This window comes from Fundulus heteroclitus, chromosome 17, assembly GCF_011125445.2.
Source record: "Fundulus heteroclitus isolate FHET01 chromosome 17, MU-UCD_Fhet_4.1, whole genome shotgun sequence".
NCBI lineage: Eukaryota > Metazoa > Chordata > Actinopteri > Cyprinodontiformes > Fundulidae > Fundulus > Fundulus heteroclitus.
The window spans coordinates 16231480-16249931 of NC_046377.1; the positions used below are offsets into that span (position 1 = coordinate 16231480).

Genomic DNA, 18452 nt, shown 5'->3' on the forward strand with positions numbered 1-18452 from the left:
ATAAGTAAACTTTAGCCCTATCCATTTGTATTAAACTTCTAAAGATAAATAGAAAAATATCTTCTAAGCAAATGGTTTCCATTTGCATGAGAACAGAAGATACACATACGTGCAATGTTGTTTTCTCTCAACTTCAAACAATGTTACATTAATTTTCGCTTGGAAACAGAGTTTCTGTGCCAATAACTAGAAAAAAATCATTATGTTGTTCCTTACTTACCCTCAGAAATGCCCCCCCCCCCCCAAAAAAAAAAAAATATTATAATAAAAAGAGATGGAAAAAAAACATGATTAGACACATCTTACTACATAGACTTCAAAGAAAAGAACAAAAATAATTAAATACTTTAATAAATAATAAATAATTTAATAAATACTAAATTTGCCAACTGAAACTTTCCCAGGCTTTCTAAAGCTGATCAGTGAAGGAGAAATTACAGCATAACAGCACCTTCTTTGTTGCCCAGCTTTACTAGCCATTACCTGGGTTCTTTAACGGTCCGATTATTCTCACATGATTAGTAATGATATTGTGCCTGAGTAATAAATCATTAAAAAATATCCAAGGTTGAATGACAGACATGGAACCAACCAATGACGGCTGCCTTATAAGACATAGAGAAAAAGGTGCACCTAACAGGAGTCTTTGGTAAAAGTGCTTCATATCGTAAAACTGTTAACTCTTTCACAAACTTTTACTATTTTAAGACCAAACTATGTCCTCTATTAAATGTTTTTCTAGTGATGGACAATTGCATACCTGCTAATAAACTCATAATGGACATTTTGACTGGAATAACGGGATTAGCAATTATTTCCTAGTGAAGTAATAGGACATTATGTTTATGAGATTGTAAAAAAAAAATCCTTTTAAAATGTAACAGCAGCTGATAATGTTATAATACATATATAGGAATATACTTCTTGGAAATAATTTTCCTTGCATTTTTGTGCATTTAGGTCACTATAAATGGGTTTAGTGCATTGTGTCATCCTCATATTTATATATCAAGGATATGAAATATGTCACACTGCCTCTTCAACTAATTGAGAATGATATGTTGTATTAAATTTTAGAGTTTTGCTTTTAGATATGAAAATATTTATGGGTATAAATTAGATGTGTTTTTTCCCCTTTGCAAAGAGGCAACTTTTATTGTAGCACGTTAGAAATAACATAATTAAATTCCTAGTTATCTGTATGGATGAGTCCTTAATTACTTTCTTTTAAGTGTTTGGCCATCTATTTTCAAATTATTTGCAAAAGCCCCACAACGATTGTAAACATATTCCACAAGGGCAAAATGTATATGTACCTGCCTCAAAACAATCCTAAAATTACAGGGATTTTTCATCATATTTTCTTTTTTACATTTCAATTTTCCCAAATGATCACATCATTGACCATTACTACATTACTTGTTGTTACACCAACCCATGGCCACATTAGATTCAGATTCAGACCAATAATATCATGGCTGTGGGTGAAAATGACTAAGAATGGAGATATTTTTGCTCAACAGCTATTAGAGGCTCATCTTATTTAGATTAGTTAGTGGAATACAATTAATGTATTAATGATGTCTGGTCTGGCTTTACAGTAAAGCCGTTTTCTTCTGCCAATTTCTCACATTTAGGTCACAAAACACAGATTGCTACTGCATTCCTATGTTTTTGAATAGCTTTCAATCACAATATATTGCTAATTTATAATTATTGGAATATCATTATACACAATATGCATAGCATGAAGAAGAACTTTTAACTTTTTGTTCTCTCATTTTTCACTGTCACTTTATGCTTGCTCAGTGTGAGGGATTGCTGCAAACCCATCAACCAGGGATTTCTACTTGCTGCATGCTTCATTTGTGGTTTGCCACCTGGGCAAGCAATACTACTTTGTGCCAAACTTGCATGTGTCAACAGCAATATAACATGTTAACGGCACTAATCATTTGCTGTATGACCAACAAAAGCAGAGCAGAACAAAGTTGTCCCCTTCCACTTTAAAAAAAAACACAAATTTGGGTTTTAAAGCTGTTGATGCAGAAGTGGTACGTCATAGCAAGGAAAATGCAATTTTTTTGTAGTAAAATTCTGACATTACGAAGTTAGTCTAATAAAAATATTTTTCATACATACAAGCAATTGAAAATTCTAATTGTATCTTAATTTTTTGCTATGAAATCAAGCTTTAACTATGAAAAGTTATATTAGCTGGGACCTATTACTTTATGATTTTTTTTACCAGATCATGCTAGGATATTAAAGCTATTCAAATTTGATCTTTATTTTCAGGGGAATTGCTTTACAGCATTAAGCTGTAATGCAATTTTAAAGAGAGAAAAAAATGTTTAAAAAGGGCATATCACGGATGATCTTATGTTTTATTCTTCTGATACAGTTTCCTAAAGTCTAAGCTTGCATGAAAGGCCTTTTTTAATCTTCCAAAACTTGAAAAATTTATATAAAGAACATGTAACAGAAAAGGGAAGTGGAAAAGGGAGAAACAGATTAAGCCATTTTTGTTTTATGTTTTTTGGCTTATTTGCCTGTCTCGCAAATTTGTTTGAGCAAAAGGTGCACCAACAATCTGTTGCAATGAGCTGAGATTTTAAAAGAAGGTAAAGTGAAGGGTGGAAAGAGAATTTCAAAGAAGGAATGACGGGCAGAAGGAGACCAGTGGGAAGGTGTGTAGAGAAAAAATGATTGACAGGATGAAGGTCTGAATGACACGAGGTATGAGAGAGAGACCAGGTGAAGACATGCTGAAAGAGGAAGGGGAGAAAATTAGGTGAAAATAACGTTCAATCTGTCAAAGTAAGTTCACACATAATCACAACAGGCCTCTAAAAGTTGAGTATCCACTACAGGTTATCAGAAATGTAACAAAGCCTAATTCATCATTGATTCTGACAAAGATAGAAGTTCTCAGAGTACACTACATGTCCACAGAAAAACAAAAACTTAAGCATAAAAATGTGACAAGCAGTCTCGCCACATCACCATCTCATCCCCTATTTTTGTTGGAAATGCCTCAAAGGAATGCACAAGCAGCTGCAGACTATAAACAAAAGAAAAACCCACCACTGCCTCATATATGGGGCTGTTTTTGTCTTTGCATGGCACCAGAAGGACCTGGGAGATGATCCAAACATCTGATAGGGATGAGTTCGTTGCTGCGTCTCTTGTGGCGGCAACTGTTATTAAAAAACTACAGAGCAATATCTGAGCTGTCAGTCATCTTTTGGAGGAAAGGATGAGCTGCATGCAGTTGGTGCTGCAGGAGCTAAAGCGAATATCCAGTTACTGCAGGGCTGTGTTAACAAACCAGCATTAAGATGATGTGATGTCACATGACGATTGGTTGAATGCACAGAGAGTCGTTGCTTTGAGCAAACGTAAAATAAAAAAAATAAAAAAGAGTTCGCAAGAAACCCCTATGAGGGTTGTTGGAAATTAATTTGCAAAAACCCACAAAAGTACTTTCAAGAAGCAGGTAGAACATTTCCATTGCGTCCAACATGCTATTCAATTTAATCAGCCAATAGCAGCATATATTTAAAAAAAAACTGCTCAACTGAACAGAAAACACAAGTTCTTTGAATCCTACTTTCACTAAATAATTCAGATTTAATTACATAAAAAGGGCATGGTTAGTGTTAGAATCATCAGATTTCTAAGAGGAACTTACAAAGAGTTAAGCATAAAGTGAATTATAAAGGGTGATTTTTATTCTCTATCACACTTATTTATCTTTCTAGCTTCATTTTGATATCTAGCTATGCCAAACTGCCAGGGATATTTGGGACACGTTAAAAATTTTGGCCAGAATTCAGACATCACACTTACATAATATATGTAGAAGCTATAAAATCCTCTCAGCAATGACCTAATAATTTGGTACACAACTTCCTGCTACACTATGCAGAGGCTCTGTTTGCCCCGATCAAGAAAACAGTATTACACTTTCAGCTCAAGATGGTTCAATAATCAATAAAGACAGAAAAAGAAAACAAGGAGATGGTGACACCCCAGCCAAAACAAACTGACTCTGCTCTTACAAAGTAACACTAATTTTACCAGGTGGAGATAATTCATGAGGATGTGGAGGTTGCAGGCTTTCTGCTGGACAGTAGAGACGTTAATTCAATTTAACGGTGAAGTTTATTTTGGTGTTATTTTAGAAGCAGGACAGTGTAATCCAGCAACTACTCTGGCACTCCTGGTATAGACGGCCATTTATTCGTCGCTCTCTCCTCTAGCGACTTTAGAAAAAAACAAGCGGACTTGGCAACAGTGCCGAAAACCCTTTCACAAGATGACGTAGCTGTTAGCAGTAGCTAATACTTGATAACATTGTCACATTCATGACACTCCGTGGCTTCCGTAGTAGTTTAGTAGTAGTAGTGTGCTTAACGGCGATGTCGTTTGTAATTCATTTAGCCACCACTAGATGGTGCGCCAGTGTGAAAATCTTATATACTGCGGCTTTAAACGGCTGGATGCTAAAGAATCTCACCTATAAGCTAAAGGTGAAGCAATATGGTAAAATGACCACAAAAGTGACTTAAAATTATTTGTTTAAAAGCAATATTCCATCCTAAAAATAAGTTTGATAAATTTCAAGCCTGTTTAAACCAGACATTTTATTACTGAAATCAAAATAAGTCACTTTAAATGACGTAGGATTTTTTTTTTACATTATTAAGTAATGACTTATCTCTTATAATCTCTTATAATTAGAATTACATAAAACTTGTGTGTGACGGAGGGGTTGACTGGTAAATGAAGCAATTTCAAGTCATATCTTGCTAAAAAGATCTTATGGTTCGTTACTCTTTGCAGTGTTTATAGCCACTCACCATCTTGACAGAAAACCATTCAACAAATATTTCTTTAACATTTAGTTCAAACAGAATGTTCTCCCTTATTTTCACAGTTTAGTTTGTTCCTTGTCTGTTTGTTTCCTAATTTCTGTGTTGGTGTTACCATGTTCCAGATGTTACTCTTATACAACTGCGTAAGGCATCATAAATATCTCCTATGATTCTGACATAGGAGATATTTATGATGCCTTACGCAGTTGCATAAGAGTCAAAATATAACATTTTGAATCTAATTCAGGCTTCGTTTGACTTCTTTAAAATTGTATATCTGAATTGTATTTAAAAGAGGAAATGTAGATGCATTGGTATTTGTTCCGAGTCAAACAGTTTATGACACCAGGAGTGGTTTTGCAGCAACATGCACCAACAGTCTTGAGCTCAACTGTTTTTCTGTGGAGGGCAGAGCTGCAGACAGCAACTCCCCGCTGAGGGCATTACTTTACCGCTGATAGCCTGTATGTACCTCAAGCCAGCCTTAAGGTGGAGGGGAGCCACTCTCTACTCGCTGAATTTGCGCTTTCATTTCTGACTCCAGAGTTTTATTGCCACAGCAACAGGCTTGTCTCCTGTGGTAACACATTTTTCAAGTCCCTTGAAGAGTGATGGAAGTCTCTCACTGGCGCCACTGAAATTACATTTGTGCTGGTGTGAGACAGAAACGAATGGTGACAGTTAAATGTATTTAGCAGCAAGGTCATTTCAGACTGCTCATTAGGTTTTTCTTCTATACGGCTCTCATTTCAGGGTAGTTATCAGTTATAAAAAACAGCAACTATAAATACACTCTTAGCCTTTTCTTTTAGCACAGCTAAGCTCCACTAACTTCATCCAGCAACACCTTGTGATGCTTTTAAACTTCAAGGAATAAATTAATTTATGGCCCCTGTATTAAAGATCAAAACCTCTGAACAATGAACTCTAAACAGACAGCTCCTTTTAATATTGAAATATGCAAGGAAAAATGTTTTAGCTGCAATTAGAAAAGCATAACTGGAAAACCTCCAGCCTTATAAAGTTTTATCTTATCCTGATAAACCATTTTTTGTACTACTTTTATTGTCTCTCAGTGCGACTAACAGCAGGATGAATTTCACGGTATATATCACTGCAGTCTTTTCCATTTAGTTGTTCTGAACCACGTCTGCGAGTCTGTGAGAGCCTCTTTTGTGTTGGGAGCTTTCAACATGACTCATCATCATGCTGGATCTTTCTTTTGAAAACGAAAGCAGAAAATATTGGAGGAGACATACACAGTGATGCATAGATTGGTCAGGGAGTTGCCTTGTACATTGCCTTGTGAAAGTATTCGGCCCTCTTGAACTTTTCAACCTTTTGCCACATTTCAGGCTTCAAACTTAAAGGCATAAAACAATTTTTTGTGAAGAATCAACAAGTGGGACACAATCAAGAAGTGGAACGAAATTTATGTGATATTTTAAACTTTTTCAGTAATAAAAAACTGAAAAGTAGGGCGTGCAAATTTAATGGGCTCCTTTACTTTCGGTGCAGCAAACTCTCTCCAGAAGTTTAGTGAGGATCTCTGAATGATCCGATGTTGACCTAAATGACTGATGATGATAAATAGAATCCACCTGTGTGTAATCAAGTCTCCGTATAAATGCACCTGCTCTGTGATAGTCTCAGAGGTCCGTTTAAAACGCAGAGAGCATCATGAAGAACAAGGAACACACCAGGCAGGTCCGAGATACTGTTGTGGAGAAGTTTAAAGCCGGATTTGGATACAAAAAGATTTCCCAAGCTTTAAACATCCCAAAGAGCACTGTGAAAGCCATAATATTGAAATGGAAGGAGTATAAGACCACTGCAAATTTACGAAGACCCGGCCGTCCCTCTAAACTTTCAGCTCATACAAGGAGAAGACTGATCAGAGATGCAGCCGGGAAGCCCATGATCACTCTGGATGAACTACAGAGATCTGCAGCTGAGGTGGGAGACTGTCTATAGGACAACAATCAGGCGTATACTGCACAAATCTGGCCTTTATGGAAGAGTGGCAAGAAGAAAGCCATTTCTTAAAGATATCAATAAATAGTCTTGTTTAAAGGTTGCCATAAGTCACCTGGGAGACACACCAAACATGTGGAAGAAGGTGCTCTGGTCAGATCAAACCAAAATCAAACTTTTTGGCAACAATGCAAAAAGTTATGTTTGCCATAAAAGCAGCACAGCTCATAACCCTGAACACACCATCCCCACTGTCAAACATGGTGGTGGCAGCATCATGGTGTGGGCCTGCTTTTCTTCAGCAGGGACAGCGAAGACGGTTATAATTGATGGGAAGATGGATGGAGCCAAATACAAGACCATTCTGGACGAAAACCTGTTGGAGTCTGCAAAAGACCTGAAACAGGGACGCACATTTATCTTCCAAGAAGACAATGATCCCAAACGTAAAGCAAAATATACAATGGAATGGTTCACAAATAAACATATCCAGGTGCTAGAATGGCAGAGTCAAAGTCCAGACCTGAATCCAAATGAGAATCTGTGGAAAGAACTGAAAACTGCTGTTAACAAACGCTCTCCATCCAACCTCACTGAGCTCGAGCTGTTTTGCAAGGAGGAATGGGCAAAAATGTCTATTTCTCAATGTGCAAAACTGGTAGAGACATACCCCAAGCGATTTTCAGCTGTATATGCAGCAAAAGGTGGCGCTACAAAGTATTAACTCAAGGGGGCTGAATAATTTTGCGCGCCAAATTTGTTCCACTTCATGATTGTGTTCCACTCGTTGATTCTTCACAAAAACGTACCATTTTATATATTTATGTTTGAAGCCTGAAATGTGGCAAAAGGTCAAAAAGATCAAAGGGGCCAAATACTTTTGCAAGGCACTGTATGTTGCCCTGCCATTATATTTAACTACAGAGATAATTTGGATGCATTGATAAATGCTCATTGATAGATGGATGTGAAAGAGAGTTTGAGTGGTTGACACTGCATGGGAACTAGTCCTACTCTGACTAATTCAGCTAAAAGTCACTTCATCATTTAGGGGACTCTCACAGGCTGTATGGAGCATTACACTTTCAGCCCAAGATGGTCTGGTGAGCATTGAGGCACAGAAAGAAAACCAAAAAACGGTGGATATGTAACTGCACAGGACCATTGTTTAATATTATGACAGCCTTTTCCCATTTTAGGTCAGGAAGTTACTGAAATAATTTCCAGTAATTTGCTAATTGCCAGAATAATGTAGGAACAACATTTATTTTACTTTCTTTAAAGTCACAAGTTTATATACATCGAGATTTCTTTGCCATAAAACAGTTTGGAAAACTTTCATAATTAGACATCTTTATGATTCAGCCCAAAAAGATGACCGTGATAAAAGCAAATAAAGCAAACACTGAAAAATTAGGGTTGAATAAAATCTAAAGTTTTTGCCTTTTACAAAAGGCAAAAACAACAGCAACAAGATGTATTTAAGTTTATTTTCCTAATTCAAAGCTAACATTTATGGAAGAGCATTAAAAGAATGACGTTCCAGTTCCGTCTTTAACTACGGTGGTCAGTTTCAACAACGAAAAAACGCGTCTTTTTTCACCCCAGATACACAACAAACATCAACTGCATCATCGCAAAGCAACGACGAGCCTCTGGTTCTGTTAAAACGTAACATTTAAATCAAACCCAAGACAGTTAATCAAAAAGCCCAAGTAAGAAGGAAATGTGTGCACTCTTAAGGTTAACGTCTATATTTAAAGGCTAAAATGTTTCGCGCCCGTGCAACACTGCTGCACAACCGCACACGAAATAAAATGCGAGCCCACAAGAAGCTGTGACGTTTTCAGCAACTAAACTGTTTCCAGATAAACAAATTGACACCTGCAGGTTGGCGCGTGTTTGTCACCGACTTATTGAAGGGGGGTGCTGCATAATTCATGGACTGCAACTGCTTCTGCATAAACACCGCACCGCATTGGGTACTGAGGAGATGTCTGTGGCCAGGATTGCATAAAGCTGAGTTATGCAGCAAAACAGCAGCCCTGGTGAAGGATTGGGTTATAAATAGGGCTACTTTTTGTCCAGCAGCCTACGCAGGTGGCTGACACCAGCATAAACTGTTGAAGGGCTCAGGTCTGTAGTGTGTATATTGAAGATTGGTTTAAGGCTTTTAGGGAAAGAAATAAGAAGAAGAGGTACAGATGTGAAGGCAAGGAAAGGAAGGAAGCACCTTATATGGTGTGCAGAAAAACAAAAGCAATTCCTCACTTCCTTGTCCTCATTTTTAGTTCTCACATCCCCCCCCCCCCCCCCTTGCAACACAAGATTCCCATTCTCCACCATCACCCACTCGCTTTTTTCACTGGCATCCTTTGAATCCCGAGACTCTGTCTTCTGTACCCACATACATGTAGCGCGGCTCTGTTCGCTCCGTCTACGTCTCTTTTCTCCCTGTTAGCCTCTTGTTACCATGGTTACCCAACAATGAGCCTTACATGGCTAATAAGTAGAGAGAGCAGAGGGGGGGGGACGAGCAGAGCGGCAGAAGAAAACACAACGGGAGGGAGGGGGGGAAAAAATTGTGAAAAAAAATAAAAATAAATTTAATCGAAATAAATAAATAAATAAATAGGTGTCAATCTATTCCTGGTGCAGGAAGCTTAGACAGCAAACTGTGAGAGAAAGGTGGAGATAAGACATGCATGTACATACCATAAGGTATTATACAGTTAGATTTGAATCAATATAACTTTTTGCTTTTAATCCCCCTCATTACTTAAAAAGTTTTCCCAGAATCCAACTCTAAAAACAAATTAGCTATTAATGTGCCTTGAAACGCAACACGTCCGACCCAAGATGTCCTAAACATTTAAACAACGCTGGTCTTAAATTTATGTTGCATCATTCTATGTGTTTTAATGTGTTTTATGAAATTCAAAAATGACCACACTGCCCCTCTTTTTCTCAGCGGTGTTGCTGTTTTTTTCTATTCTTCAATGCCTGTGCAGCAATTTTTAAATAAAGCTACATGTCTAATGGACATTATAAACAAATTGTCCATTGTTGTCTTGGCTAACATAATTAGAAATGTGTTAAAACAGGATATGTTTATTGAACAATTAAAAAAAAACTCTAATTAGGGACATTTTTTAATATAGCCTCTTAAATGAGCTCTCATATGGCTTTTGACCCAGGGCGCCCTTCTGTTCTGGGTCGGGACCGGTGCTGCCTCAGAAAAACAACACAGCCATTTCAGTAGTGCCCCAACTGAGTTTTTTTGCTTATTTGCATGGCTGATTAATATTCTCCTTATGTCGTGCACTAAGAAAATAAGGGGGTAAATAATGAGGTGCTGCTGGTTTACAAATTTGATGATGATGACATTTCAAGAAAAGGCTAATTTACAGATTTTTATGAAATCTGACTCTTTTGATTATCTGAGGAGAATGTTTAGTTTTCCAAACATATATAATCAAAATCTCTTTTTATGAATCTGCTTTTGTGTACACTGGATGCAGAGGCATGCTTGCTCAGTGAGGCTTTCATGTAAGAACCTTAATAACCACCCTAATCAAATAAATGGTGCTAGGTCCAGGGGATAGGCCTTTTTCTATGTTTTTATGTTAACTAAATTTGGAAAAGGGCAAATTACAGAATGTCAGCTCAAGAAAGAAACCAAAATGAAAAATCTTCAGAAAACAATCAGAGTCTCAATATAAAATGAAAAAGCTCAATTTTATCTTTTTCATTAAAAGTCAAACAGTAATTCGGCTGATTTTACTACAGTGGGGTCACAACAGAGCTTAACCGGCTTTTTCCCAAACATGTTTATTTAGAATATGATTTTTTAAAGGTATATCTTTTGCAGATGCAGACATTGTTCCTGTCTAATCTGACACTTCTCACACTTTTTCAGTCATTTCTAAATACAATTTTATGGCTGAATTGATTGATGAAATGATGGAAGGACGGCTTGAAAGAGGGCCAGACGGAAGGTTATATTTCCAGCTGCTGGATGAATGATTGACAAACTGATTTATAATTGAATGAATTATTGAATTAATGAACAAATGAAAGGCTTGATAGATGTACATGTATGGATGGTCTGATGGCGGTTAGACGTACAATAGATGAATTTATGTCTGGACTGATGGATGAACTGAGGGAAGAGAACTTACTTAGCAACAAACGTAAGTCCAGATTTTACAGGAAAATACTTCAAACTGCAAATCTTTCCAGACTACGTGGAAAACCCAGATAATAGTCTGTAGTGTTGAGCTTTTTATGTAAACAAAACATGTTTATTGAATAACTAAAGTTGTTCTTAGATGAAAAAAAAATCATATATGATCTCAGAGCGCATTCCTAAAATGTTTCATGCACTTTTTTTTTTTTTGCTTTGCCCCGCTCTACTTTGACATTCCTGTCACCTGTGTCAGAAAGTCCATAAATCCACCTGAGTCCCTCTTTTGGGCAAGGACTCTTTAGCTAAAGTTGAAGTGCTTCAGTGGTCCGAATAGTGTAATCAGTAAGGAAGGAAGTAGGAAAAGGAGCCTGTATGCTTCTTCTCTCAGCTAGTTTAGCTTAGGAACATCCTGGGCTTGCAGACGCTAAAGAGCCTTAAGGTATCCCATAGTCCTTTGCGTGACATGCCGTATAAACTTGTGCGTTTCCATGTGCGTTTATGGCACGTAATGACGTTGGAGTTAAAGGCTGTCCGAAATCGATACAGCTCCTTTCCTCCCCACGATAGAGCTCTTACTGTTGAACTCATAAAAGGTGAAATGCAGGAGTTAGGAGCTATAATTAGAGGTATTCAGATGGAGCACATGTCCTTATTTTTCTTTTCTTTGCCCTCTGCTGTAGGAGCTGAGCTCTCACTTTTCCTTCATGGAGAGAGAGTCTGAGGGAGCACTGGTGAAGCCAAGATGTAAGATATGCATTAGCATATTCCCAGATCCCATTAACTGAATGCAGATCAAAAAAAAAAAACAGAGCGATACACCAAAGACACATTAATGCCATTACAGGTTACAGGGGATTAAGAACTGCTCGAGTGGGACTTGGAACGCATTTCTTTTCAAATGTATTCCTACGGAAAACGTAGGCAAGATGTTGAAAGTGAGAGCAGGAAATGTTTGACTTTGAGCAATATTTGCTCTTCAGAAGACATCAGCATCAAGCCAAGAAGGGAGAGGGTTCAAGGGGGAAATAACACGTTGTTGCACAAATACTTCTGCAGTACTTCAATGGGAATAAAAGCCGAAGGGGTCTCAAGGTTTTACTCTTTTTAAGTCACAGTGTGTCTGCAGCGCGCACACACACACACACACACACACACACACACACACACACACACACACACACACACACACACGTGGATTGATGACGTGCTTCTTTCATTTCAGACTCCACACCGATCAAAGTCCAGCAGGGTCTCTGAACTGCAGCGGGATGAAACAAGCACACACACACACACACACACACACACACACACACACACACACACACACACACACACACACACACACCTGCTGGGTAGACTTCCCCTGCTGCCACTCCTCTGTTTCTGCCCGATAGCGGTGGGTGTGAGGGACAGCTGGACTGAAAGCCAGGTGAGAGACCAAAGTACTATGATTACGTCACTAGTTAACGAGTGTAACCAAGGCCACCGCTTCACCATGACAACAGAGAGTCCCACTGCTATGGTAACACAAGCAGCCTGATGAGGAAATGACACTAATGACTTGAAGGTCAGAAGTAAATCTGACGATGAAGCAAAGGTTTCTGACAGAAAATGAAATCTGTTGCTTGGCAGGATTTTAAATTTACTTAATTTTTTTAATTTATTTTTTTAAACAAAAATGACCGTTTTACTGAAAAGTCTTTGTGTGCAGCCCTAAAATGACTGACTTAATCGTTAGGCTGTTGTTGGTGAAACCACCTCATTTCATTACTGCTATTATTCCATTTGGCGATGAAACTCAGACTCAGCAGGGGAGAACAAGCCTCATTAGACGGAACCAACAACGCTTTATCTGCTTTGACAACATAAAGGACTCCCCACTGAACCAACAGAACTTTTTTGCTGATATTTTTAAACCTTGATTTTAAGATATGTGGTAAAGTTTCGCTTTGGAGAACAATCTTGTTATCTAATTTAATAGAAGAACAAATGTTGGCAAATGGTTCAATCCTGGAAAATCTGCTTTACAAGAGCTACAAAATGTTGTTTTTTTTTTTTTTGCTTGATAAATAACTCTGTCTAGTCAAACTGGTAGCTGTTAATTTGTTAATAAATTCCCAGAAAACAGAATAGACAAAAACTTAATAAAACATAGGCTACACTGGACATCAATTGCAGTACACTGAACATTTTAAGAGTTATTTCAGAATTTTAAATATCAAATAGTCTTCATTTTACCAGTCCATTGAGTACACAGTACACTGATGTAATTATTATTTACTTGTAGAACAAGGGGAGAGGAGAAATTTCTCTGTTCTAGTGTAGAATGTACCAGCATTTTACAAACAGGAAATCAAGACCCTTGTATTTCCAACGGAGAACTAAAAAACTGAGACTTCCTAGTACAATAAAAAAGCATCATTAATTCATTCTGTAATATAAGATGCTAATAGCATAGCAGCTGGTGTTAGCTGATGTTAGCCAAACATGCTAAAAATAATATATTAACTTCAGTTAGCTGTTGTTAGCATGCTAATATAAGTGCATGTGCTTATATTAAATAATATATCTTTTCAAGTATTACTGTATACTACTTGCGAAAAGTGTCATTGTTAGCTACAACTCATTTTCCAGTGTATGGAAAACAAGTGGGAAAAAAAACTACTTCATGGCCCCGTTCCCACTGCATTCAAATGTGGCCCAATCTAGATTGTTTGGGGGTCAAGTGATCAGGTCAGGCTTTTTAGGGCCAGTAGGAATGCTCAGATCTGGCCCATATCTGATTTTTCCAAGTCGGATTTGAGCCACTATCACATGTGTCTCTGAAATCCAACTCATATCTGATATATCGCTGTAAAATGCCTAAATACAGAGTTTCCCTCTTTCTTCATTCATGCATTTCCCCCTTAGCACCCGCTGACAGTAAATGGCTTCTGTTGACACTTTAAACTATTAAAATCTTTTTCTTCCATGTTTCCTGTACCAAAGCGTGCTAGGTGGGAAGACTTTATTGTTCTTTTGTGCATGCGGGTTAGTAAAACAGTTCACATTACAGTCAGATGTAGGCAACACAGTAATGTTGAACCACCTCATAAAAACATCCGATAAAAAAAAAAAACAGAACTGAGAATTAGGACCTGCACTGGGAACGTAGCCTGTGGTCGTGACGTTATCCGGTCTGCTGGTGTCTTCAAGTAGCTAAATGGCAAACAGCTGGGATGAGAGGCGGCTACAATAAGTCTGAGGATGTGATTATCAATTAAAGAAATGAGGACTGGTCCCTTCAGGTTGGGAGTTTGAGGCAGAGATCAAGAGATGTTTACAAGAGATGAGGAGTGGTGGCTGTATAAACTCATTGGGGCACCGTCTGTAGTAACGTGCACACTATTCCTGATATGGCCACATCAAGAAAAGCAAAAGCACAAAAGCAGAGCTCTTGGTTTACCAGCCTGTCAACATTCCACCCCTTATATATGGTCGGGAGATATGGGAAATGAACAAAAGAATGAGTTTCCAGCCAAATGAGCTTCCTCAGTAAATGAATCAACCTTGGACTTGAGGAACTCCATCATCCATGGGATACTACTCCTTCAAATCAAAAGGGATCAGCTGAACCGTTTGAAGGTACAGTGCATCCCACATGAAGGAGAATCCCTTGATAAAGAATTTGCTGGAAAGATTTGCTGGACAAGTTACATGTTTGCCCCCCTCCAGCATAAGCTGGGTTGTGTTGCTGGGAAGAGGGATATCTGCTACTCATTACCTCTGGGAGTAAATCTCAGATAATGCGTGATGCTATCTCAAGAGTAGATACTTCAACATCTTACAACAATGATTATTGTTTTCTCAAGATATCAAGCTAATAATCAGTATAGCTACAAATACATTTTGAATTTACAATAAAATGAAAAGGATATTTAAAAACAGTAAATAATAATAATAATAATAATAATAATAATAATGTTAATAATAATAATAATAATAATAATAATAATAATAATACATCAAACTTATATAGCGCTTTTTGGACACCCTAAGACGCTTTCATTTTTTTTTTAAATATGTTGGTAGTTGACACCAAGTAGGAAGGATTGACCCATTACTGTTATTCATCAACCCCAAGTGACCTTATAGCAATTCAAATTAAGTAAAACTAATTTAATTTTGTATATCATTATCTGATTTCAACAACACAAAGCCTATTTTCCCAAGACAGTGATACGGTTACTCAATAAAATAAACTTTATTTCCTGAGAGTAGATAAAGCTAGCTCGGTCTACATATGACCTCTATCACTCCTTAGTGTAGTAAATTAGGGCTGGGTTTCTTTACTTCTGGAACATTATTATTATTATTATTATTATTATTATTATTATTGATTACTGTAAAACATATCTCCAAGTCCCCACTGAGTTATCCAGTCTGAATGGTAAGCTTTCTGAAACCTCCACAGTCCATCCAAGGGCAGATTTATTTCTTTTAGAGATTCGCTTTCTGCCTGTAAGGTGTTTACCTGCCTTTTGGGCTTACCCTGGTGTGTATGACAGGAGCAGAAATATGATTTCAATTCCTTGACACAGAGGGCAAAAGGAAAAAAAAAGTCTCATTTGGTCCTCGGGCTGAAAGAGATTGGCTTCTATGTTCACTCTGGCAACAAAGATGCAGTGAAACAAGAACAGCAGTGAGGAGGGGGAAAAAAAAAAAAAAAATCACCCTTAAAGATAAAAGTGATTTAAGTCATCAACTTAAAAATACAATCACAAAGTCGGCAGGTGGTAAACATATGGAGTGTACTAGTTTAATCTTTCTTTATTCTTTGTCCATCCACATTTAATTAATGTGACTCATTCCCTGAGACATTCCCCAGGATAAAGTAATTATTTTAAGATAAACTAAAACAGTGAAGGCTACCATCTACAGATCGTCTGCACAGCCTCTCTGATGACATAAAGGGAAGTGAAGCTTAATTTGAAACGTCGACACCACTGTTGTACCTGTGAGCTGACAGTCGTCGTTGGACCCTGCAGAGTCCTCCTGGTTGGGGCTGAGAGGAGGACTGGCAGGGGGACTGGTGCTGAAGCTGGCGTAGCCCAGAGAGGAGCTCACCTCACTGGGTTCACAGCTGTGGTTGACTGGCCTCTGGACATCCAGAGAAGACGACAAGGAGGTGCGCTGCTTGGGCTGAACAAAAAAAAAAAAATAGAGACAAGGTCTAGTGAGATGAAACCTAACGTGTTGTTGCTTTGAACAGGTTAAGCAGGAAATACATATTTGCTCCCACCATGTTTAATAATGAGGGTGCTGCCTGAACCTTTACAGACATGATGTCTGGGTGTATAGGTGACATTATGCAGCACTTAGGGCTGTATAATGTCACAAAACACATATTCAGTCATACACTTCCAAAATAAAGGCTACATTCGCTCTACATAAGCATGAAAGTTAATAAACTTGGGTTTTATAGTTTTACTAGAACCCTAAATCTTTTAGGCAAGAATGAATATACAACATGGAACTATAGATAACTGGAAAACAAGAACTGGGGGCACAGGTTTGAATTTATTAGGGATCCCACAGGGTTGAATATAATCACCCCCACTAACATTTGGTTTAATGCCCCTAAGCATTGAACCATAAGCTTTTTTGTAGCCATAATCATGTTTCTTGTATGTTTCTGGCTTAACATTTCACCACTCTTCTGATCAGAAACGGCAGAGTTTATCTAAAGTGGTTGTTTTTGACTGGCACAGACCCGACTTTGAAACACGGTCAAAATATTTTCAAAGTTGCTCAAGTCAGGTCTTTAAACCATAAGCCAATAACAGACTGCATTTTCCCAAAACGAGTGAGATGTGTGTTTGCGAACACTGTCCTGTTTGAATATTTACAATATCTAATTGTAAATGTTTCAATTAGAAGGTCAGTTTGAAGTTCAGTTGAAGAAAAGGAAAACCACAAACATGACGCTGCCTTGGCAAATCCTGACATTGCAACAAATCACCAACATACTTTTTGTCATTGTAAAACCTTTGTGCCATCTTAACTAGCCAACCTTTCCTCAGGAGTCCTCTGCCTTGTGCAGCTGCAAATGTCAGGTGAGGTGAAGGTGTTGTTCTTCTTTCTGGTTCTTTCTAGTCCTTGTAAATGTTTAATTGGCGTGATCATATACAGTGACAGTTTTGACTGTCATTTTATCACAGTTGGTCTTGATTACCGTAATGCACTGTATATAGGCATTAGTCAAATCTTTCTAGCCCGTCTGCAGCTTTTGCAGAACTCTGCTGCTCGTTTTTTAACCCTAACCCATCCTAGCGTCCCTTCACTGGTTCCCTGTGTGCTACAGAATTAATATTAAGCTTTTGTTATTTGCTTTTACATGTTTGAACAACCTTGCTCCACCATATTTATGTGAGCTGATTCAGCCTTACTGCCCACCCTTGACCCCTTAGATCAGCTGATCAGCTGCTGCTGACGGTCCCTAAATCTAGGCTGAAGCTCAGAGGTGACAGAGCCTTTGCTGTTTCTCCCCCTAAGTTATGGAATAACTTACCATGTGTATGTTTTCTACTTGTTTTTTTAATCTTTTCTTGTTTTAATGTACAACATTTTGGTCACCCATGCGGTTTTTAAAATATGCTCTAGAAATAAAGCTGATTGATTGATTGATTGATTGGTTGATTGATTGATTGATTGAGGTGTTGCTGCAGTTTCCAGTTTAGGTCAGATGGTTGAAGCGTAGACACAACAGGTTGCTTAATATCAGGAGAATGATCCTAAAAAAAAAAGTCTGGGTTTTGATGCTCAATAGCAAAAAAAAAAAACAACAACAACTATTCACTAAACAACCATCTACAAAGAGGAATGTAGTTTAGGTGCAACATTTGGAACACCAAACTAAATACTATTGCAGCTAGTATTTAGACTATTAACCCTGTGCTGACTAGATGATTTTAATACATTTTACCAATCTGCAAAACAAACAGCACTTCATTTTCAGCTGCCCTACACGGCTAAGTCAAAGATAATAAAAAGGCCTAATTATCCAGAAGTTATCAAACACTGGGGTGCAACAGAGTCTGCAGGAAACAATGTAATGTAATCCTTCATGTTGTCATAGCTGACGGCGTTACAGCGCTGAATGTACCTCCATCTCAGCTCATGTCGCAGTTCTCCATCTACTGAGGCAAAACATGCCGCTGGCAGGGGGAATAGATTTAGTGAACTTGCTTAATCAGTTCCTTGAAAGCTATTTAACCACCCTACTTTTGCAGTTAACAGCCTAATTTGAATAGTCTAGAACACGCAATAAAGACATTTTAATATTACTACAATGCATCGAAAGGTATTTATCACATCAAACAGCCGAGCAATGGACCAGCACAAACAAACAACTGGTTATAAAGTTTAGA

At 37.9% G+C, this 18452-nt stretch overlaps 1 protein-coding gene across 8 annotated transcripts in view; it reads right to left on the reverse strand.

Moving 5' to 3' along the window:
* The window catches only part of anks1b (ankyrin repeat and sterile alpha motif domain containing 1B), a gene marked incomplete at its 5' end in the record, with an annotated part of 190637 nt that overhangs the window by 91057 nt on the left and 81128 nt on the right, over window positions 1-18452 (reverse strand). For all 8 annotated transcript variants that reach the window (XM_036149154.1, XM_036149151.1, XM_036149150.1 and 5 more), the window contains 1 exon segment: window positions 16038-16224. In XM_036149154.1, the coding sequence (XP_036005047.1) occupies window positions 16038-16224 (187 nt within the window).